The 7,853-nt window shown below is 52.0% G+C and overlaps 1 protein-coding gene across 1 annotated transcript in view; it reads left to right on the forward strand.

The window, feature by feature from the left end:
* The first annotated feature begins 569 nt into the window (after window positions 1–569).
* LOC103908447 (C-factor) overlaps window positions 570–7,853 on the forward strand; it is a 12,766-nt gene continuing 5,482 nt past the window's right edge. The window contains exon 1 of the mRNA XM_009290831.2: window positions 570–656. Within this exon, the coding sequence (XP_009289106.1) occupies window positions 570–656 (87 nt within the window). The remainder of the gene's footprint in view (window positions 657–7,853) is intronic.

Raw genomic sequence — 7,853 nt, forward strand, 5'->3', positions numbered from 1 at the left:
CAGCTGCCTTCCTCCTCCCCACTCCTGTCTGCTTTCTGCGGCTCGGCTGGCAGATGCCGTGGGGCAGACAGGTCCTCCCCACAGCCCTGGGGTGATCCTGCCCAGGGCACCCTCCCCAAACCCAGTCAGGGGGAATGCAGCTTGGAGTAAGGATGCCATTTGGTGGTCCAGCTCTGCCATCCTCAGCCCCGCGCTTTGCTTCTGACTCGGTCCTGCTCTGAGTCTGCAGCATCCTCACCCTCATATTGCTGCTGCACTCACCTTCCCCCCAAACGAAACTAAAGTATGGATGTGCCAAAGTTTGGTCCCAGGGAGCCCTCTGCACCTCAGGCCAGTCGCATGGACACCACGGTGCCACCAAAAGAGGCATTCCTGCCCTGCCTCACTCACCTCTCCATCTCGTATTTGGGCAGCTGACTCGAGGGCTCGATCAGGGACCTGACCCATGCTCTGGCTGCCTCTAGTTGCCACGGGGAGGGGAGGATGCTGCCACCAGCCCCACCCAAAGCAGGGACGAAGCCCCATTGCGGTGGCGGTGTCCACCGTGCCTCTTCTGTGTCTGAGGTGGCATGGTCCAGCTGCGCGAGGGATCGAGCCTTCCACCCCGAGCCTGCCTTCACCAGGCTCTCCCCCAGGCGACGGCTCGGGCGCTCACAGTACGCGTTAATCCAGCACAGGACAGGTGAGTGGTTTTTTGCCAAAACCACTGGCAAATGGTCGTCACGCCTTTGAGAAATATCCTCATCGATAGCAACCAGTTCTTTCCCGGATATGTTAAAAATGAATTGAAGGTATATAAAGCACATTCTTTTCCAAAAGGCAATATTTACCAAATAGCAGTGTTTTAAGGACGTTTTTTGCAAGTAGAGACATGCCACAAGTCACAGGGGAAAACTTCGCCGATTCGTTTTTGCTAGGCTCCTAGGGTTGAAATATCATCACCATATACCTGTTTGAGAGAGAACTGAATTTTGCACATCCCGTCGCAGCATCTCAGCGTGAGATACTAGATCCCTTTGAAGCGCCGGCTCTGCCAGCCGGACCTGGCATGCGTGTCTCTCTCCAGCTCTAAGGGGCTTTGTAATTCCCCCTGTTCCCTGGAACGGGCAGGTTGGCGACAGCCCCAGCCTTTCCTCCTCTCCCGTAGCCGGCTTTGTCAGCAGATGCTCATTTGCTTTCACATCCTCTGAGTAAAATTTACCATTTTGTTTGCTCGGGGTAAATCCCGAGATAAGGCCCAGAGCACGTGACAGAAATGCACACAAACACACTGCGCTTTCTGGCGCGGCAAACGAAAAATAATCTTTGTCGGTAGGTGATAGCCAACGTTTCCCCTGCCGGACCTTGTGGAAAATGTTCCCTGCTGATGTATTTGTTTAGTTCCTCTGCTGCTATTCGTAAGACTTTGCACACAGGTACAATACCAGCACGTTAAGCACTCGCACATTTCATTCGCCTAGTAAGACAACCTCATGGCAACCGAGACTGGAGTTTTGCCCCTCTCTCTTCTACTGCCTGTAGCTTTTCTTTCGTAGCAATGCCCCTTTTTGTGGCCCCACGGTTCTTTCTGCGCCAGCATTCCGTGCACTGTTCTTGCTTTGACGGCCATCTAGCGCTGTGCTGTCCGGCTTCTAGGTGAGATATTCCTCTGCGGCAGCACGACGGCAGCAATCGGCTCCTGCCCTCTTGCGCATCTGCAGCTTGTATTTGGGAGCTGATCACAGACCTTCTCCCTTCCTCGACCCTGCCGAGTCTCAGTCTCTCCTTAAGCTCCACGTGTTTCATTCTTTTTTCCCATTTTCTTTCCTGAGGCCACTCAGACCTTCTTCTGCTTTTCACATTGGGCTGAGAGTCTTCTTTTGTCTAAAGAATTCTTGCTGCATGTCAACAGCACAAACCTCTGGGTCTTCCAGCTGTCCGTCTCAGACTGATCCCTCACTGAGGACCCTGACAATTCTCCCCACCTCAGCACACCTCCCAGATCGCAGGACTGGCTTTCAGGCTCTGTCGGGTCACTTCAATAGTCTTCTCCATACTTTCACTTTTTAATGGCCACAGATCACAACTCTACTTGCCGATATCTGCCATTTGCACGAGAGCTCTGCTCCTCCAAACGGACTTCCACGGTTTTCTTCTTCTAGGTGGAGAATGAGGCCGTCGCCCACAGTCTGTTAGAAACTTCCGCGGTGCCTCAGGACCAGACAGCATCAGAAACAAAAAATTAACCTTTTAAATCTCCTATTTTTGCTGTGTCATCACGTTTTGTGGCCTTCCACAGTTTTGGAGTCATAACTTTATAATGTTGACTTTGCTCTGGGGCCCCACGCTGCATCGTTGATCGTTAAAGTTTAAACAAACGCTGCTTCTCCAGAGGTCAGAGTCCAACCCGGCGCGAAGAGGCAGAGGAGAAAACAGCCAGCCTGGCCTGGCTCACCGCCCAGCCTCTTCACAAGTGCTGCGCTGTCCCCAGGCCTCCGGAAGGGACCTCGGACCAGCTCCCGAGAAGGGATACGGATGGTTCCTTTGCTCTGAAGTGTTCTTGCGTGGTCTAATCTTTAAGACGAGCGTTAAGGTCCTTCTGTACACCCCTCTCCCGTAACACCTCAGACAGCCGTATTTCACGTGCAGATGCTTTCCATCTCAGCAAGCGAGGGAGGGGCAGAGCCAGTTTTCCAAGACGCAGTCCCACCTCCTCCGCTGTCAGCTGCTGAAAGCTCAGGTGTGCTCACGCTCACCTGGGTGTTTGCACGAAGGGCAGCGACAGTGTCGCTTACAGAAGTATTGAGAAATAGACTTTTCTTCGCTAGCCAGGGGACTGGGTGCGTGGCACCATTATCTTTAGTACATTTAATCTATCGTGTAAGAAAGAATAAGCTCGCTACTATTTATCAAGCCTATTTGCTCCACGATGTATTCAGGGCTGTTCCGGGCCATGTAATCACATACTAGTCACTTGCTGAAGAACCAATAGATAGTGATGAATGAACTGCTGATCGAGGGGTGGGGTGAGACCTACCCAGCCCTGTAACTGTTTGAAGCTGGGCAGGTCGTGTCCACCCTCCCTGACCCATTTTCTTTCTGGCTGAAGAGGACTAGCGACACCCCATTGTGAAGGGATCGCCCAGGGACTAAGGGTGAGAGCCTGAGCTTAAATGCAGCTCCCAAGCGAAGTGAGGAGGTCCCGAGTAAGGGACCCTTTTCACAGCTTTGCTGTTTTCCCAACAGGCCAATCCGGGTTACAGCTGCTTTATATCAGAGCTGGCCTCGAGCCCAGGCGCCCAAACCGCCAGCACCAGGGGAAGCAGAGGCAAAGCACTCGGGACCCTGGCATAGCAAATGGTGTCTTACCATGAGAAGAAACCAAGGCTGAGGCAGTTTTCCAAGCAGCCTCTGCCCGGTGCAGAGGACAGCTGCAGGAACTGCTGGGTCTCTTAAGATCCAGATGAATCTCTGGGGAACCATATGCCACTTGTGGCTACCTCAGGCAGGGAGTAAAGACATTCCTCCTTTTCCAAGCTTATGGTGGGTTCTCTGGTCCAGACTCCAGAGGATCCCACCACAGCCCCTGAGCCAGGGGTTTCCTCCAAGCAAAGCACTTCTGAAGACCTCAAACCAGCTCATTGCAAATAGCAGGCACAGAGGCTTAGATGGAAGCTGGGCTGGATGATTAGTGCTGACGGGAGTCGAACACAATGCCAAGAGAGGCACGAAGTGCAGAAAACACCTTCACTCCTTGCACTCATGCACCAGACCCAGGGACAAGTGGGTAGAGAGGGATGGGGGGCTCTCTACTTGTGGGAGAGAGCACGGAGGAGCCAGTTTTCCTTCGAATTGCTGCTGGACTTGGGCAGGGTGGAGGGGCACAGCCACCTCCTGCCCAGAACAGCCATCCCCATCACAGCTGAGCTGGCGGTGGAAGCCCGCTCAAGCCCCACTGCACTGCTGATCAGGCTGTGGGATGAGAGGGGAAGGACAAACAACCAAGCCTTTTGCTTCCCCGTCCAACCTGACAATTTAAAAAACGTTGACCAATGTACTTTTCACAGTCCGAGTATAGACAGAGCGCACCCGATTTGGACTGAGTTTCAGAGACCATGAGCTTGATTCAGTTGCCCGAAGACAGACACTGGCTCAATTCTTCTAAGGTACTGGACTGTACTGGTCCCGTTTTGGGACTGTCAGGAAAGTGCATGGAGAAAGCATGAGGCAGAGGCTTCCCTGCTGTCCTGGTTTCGGCAGGGATAGAATTAATTTCCTTCCTAGTAGCTGGTACAGTGCTGTGTTTTGGATTTAGGGTGAGAACAATGTTGACAACACACCGATGTTGTAGTTGTCGCTGAGCAGTGCTTACACTAGTCAAGGACTTTTCAGCTTCCCGTGCTCCACCGACTGAGAAGGCTGGAGGTGCACAAGAAGCTGGGAGGGGGCACAGCCAGGACAGCTGACCCCAACTGGCCACAGGGACATTACATACCATGGGACGTCATGCTCAGTACATAAACTGGGGAAAGCTGGCCGGGGGGGGAGAAGGCTGGAGGTGCACAAGAAGCTGGGAGGGGGCACAGCCAGGACAGCTGACCCCAACTGGCCACAGGGACATTACATACCATGGGACGTCATGCTCAGTACATAAACTGGGGGAAGAAGAAGGAAGGGGGGGGGATGTTCAGAGTGATGGCGTTTGTCTTCCCAAGTCACCGTTACGCGTGATGGAGCCCTGCTTTCCTGGGGATGGCTGAACACCTGCCTGCCCATGGGAAGGAGTGAATTAATTCCTTGTTTTGCTTTGCTTGCGTGCGCGGTTTTTGCGTTACCTATTAAACTGTCTTTATCTCAACCCACGAGTTTTCTCACTTTTACCCTTCCAATTCTCTCCCCCATCCCCCTGGGGGGGAGTGAGCGAGCGGCCACGTGGTGCTCAGTTGCTGCCGACTGATAAACCACGACAGCTGCAAAGTCTCTGTCTATTAGCATCTCTCTAACGCGACGAGACGTGCAACAAGCTCCGGCTAGGTCACTGCACGCTGGTTTCACAGGAACTGACTTCTCATTGCAAGGAAGGAGAAACTAAAGCAAAGGTGGTTCGGGTGCTGTCGACTCTGCCCTAGGCTTGCAGAGGCCACGCAGCCGTGTTCCCTGCGGGACTGCCCCCACGCAGCCTGAGCAGTCTCCCGGACACAACTGCCAACTGGTCTACGCCCAGGGTTGAGCGGTATCGAGGATAATGGGAGAGTCCACTGCAGCTGCAGATCCTTAATCCCCTGCAGAGACCTCAGCAAAGGGGTTTATTTTCCCAAGTAAATCTTTCCCAGAAGAGGGCTTAAAATGCTCAGACTCTCCATGCAACCTCACTTGGGCCACAGTGTTTGGGCCCAGTGTCAGCTAGGGGACTCAAACCGGGTTCAGAAGCACTTTTCTGGGGATATTCCTCTCATGAGAGCAGCCAAAAGGCCTCAGCTACCTGGGTGCAGCAGTGCTGGCAGCACTGGCAGTTGACCATGGGGACAGAGCCACGTTGCCAGCGCCACGGGGACACCGCAGATCCCCACTGGCCTCTTTTCTGCCACCCTCTGGGGGCAGTTGGCTGGTTTATCCTTCCTTCTTCACCACGATGCCCTGAAGAGGGGCCTCAGAAGCACCAAGCAGGACGAATTTGCTTTCCCACTATTATACTTGCTAACAGGAATGTCGGAGGATGGGCTCTCACAGATGACACGGAGACATGCCCCATCTCAGAAACACTGAGGCGCAGGCTAGAGGACCAGCTCGCGAGTGGCTCGGTTTGACATCCATGTGTTGGAGTGGGAGAAGGAGGCAGGGATAAAAAGAGCACTTTATCACCTGATGGGTGGCAACGGTGCTGGGGAATTAAAACCCAACAACTTCTTTCCAGCCCCTCTTCTTTGTTAAAACCGAAATAGATGACCCTCCTCCTAAAACTGTGTTACCCCAACCAGCTGCTCAGTGATGAGAGCCCAGCCTCTCAACTGGTAGGACCTGGACAATTGACTGACACCCTACGAAACACACCAATATAAGACACAGGAAAAATCCTTAAGCCTGCAGTGGGACTTGTGCCTCCGTAGGGAACATCTCAGCTTCATGTCCTGTTTCTGAGGGATGCAGCAGGACGGGACATTAGTTGTGAGGGTCGGGTGGACCCAGGGGCTGCTGCATGGGGAGGTGGCTCTCACGGTGGGCAGTGAGGAGTTTTTAGAGACACCAAAGCTGTGTCCGCAGGACACCAGTGCCCACCAAGGTTACGTGGGGGCTGAGGGCAGCGTGGCAGCAAACAGGTGGAACATGCTCATATTTATACACTCAAGCGCTCCAAAATTCAGCAGTATCAGAATCAGGCTTTACCAGGCAGCAGGAAGCTACCAAGGCCTGTTCTAGAGAAACTAAAGCACTTGGGTAAGCACTTTTTTGTCTGTTTGTTTGTTTGTTTCATTTCTCTTTCATTTCATCCTCACAACATTTAACTAACAAGGTTTAAAAAAAAATTGATGATCCCCTATTTTGGACGTGGGGAACTGAAGCATAAAAGCGGGTCAAGCAATGTCCACATTGGGAAGTATCCAACTGCAGATGCTTAGAGCTTTTCTTTTTTCACGGTTCACATTTATATTCAGAACAGGCTCCTACTGACTTCAGCTGTGGCTGCACATTAACTGTTTCCACACAGCAGATCACAGGGGATCCCCATTGCCAGGGCTCTTTGAAGAGAGCACCTAGGAAGAGCTGGTTAATGTAATTTGCCTGCAGTGTGCAGGATCTGTGTGGAATAGGTGGCCAAAACCCCCCATTCCTCAGTGTGGTTCACCGTGACTGTTTGTTTGTACCTCTCCGTCCTCATTTGCTACGTATCTGCCAATCTTCGCAACAGATGGAGCCGCGCTTCTGGTGACAAGTCACCTAACTGATGGCCTGAGCACGGAATGAGGCAGGAAAAGGAGAACGGGACCTTTAATTCAAATATATGCTATAAGGAGGGTTTCTGCTTCTCAGCATTTATTGCATAATCAAAGATTTATTCCTAGTAAATTCCAATTTCTGTATCGCTGTTCCAAACCAAAAGGTTCTCAAAGCATTTTTATATCCCAAGGCAAACTGGGGAGCAGAGACACAGCTGTGCAGTTGAGCTGTGGTGGAGCAGGATAAAGTTAGCGCAAATCACCTGATGCTATCACCAGATTGATACGATATCATTATTTATTTTCTGATTTATTTTTCGGTATCAGAGATGTTTTATCTAGTGTTTGTCAAACAAGGATGAAAATAAGCAACAGAAATAACGCTGCTTCTATAAATCAGAGTCGCTCAGTCATTACTTCACTGTTGAGCTCCTGGTCGCGCGCTCACCATAATGGGATTTTAATGTTCTTTGTGCATCCGGTGTTCCACGTAATAATTGAAAATAAAACATCAACGCCCACCCCCGGGCTGGCAGCAGAGCTGGTACATGCAGGTCCCCTCCAGACACGGTCCTCCAGCTGACGCTGATGGTCCCTTTCCTGCTTTCCCTTTCCTCTCACGCCCCATTTTCCCATCCCTAGCCGCCACCAAACCTTTTCCTCGCTTTACTCCTTTCCACGCCTTTGGGCCAGCTGTTGAAGCAGGTACCTGACACTCATCATCATCATCATCATCATCATCATCATCAACAAGAAAAATCCCCCCCGGGCACCTCCATCCCTATCGTGTCTGCTCATCACGGAGAGCACCAAATCAGGTGCATTTCTGGGCAGGAGATGAAGAGCATCTGTGAAGGATTCGGTACCTCCCTGGTAAACTGGGTCAATGCTGGGATTTAGGTGTCGTCCCCCCCCCCCCCGCTGGGGAAAAAACCACAT

The sequence above is a fragment of the Aptenodytes forsteri genome, unplaced genomic scaffold, assembly GCF_000699145.1.
Source record: "Aptenodytes forsteri isolate BGI_AS27 unplaced genomic scaffold, ASM69914v1 Scaffold14, whole genome shotgun sequence".
Taxonomy (NCBI): Eukaryota; Metazoa; Chordata; class Aves; order Sphenisciformes; family Spheniscidae; genus Aptenodytes; species Aptenodytes forsteri.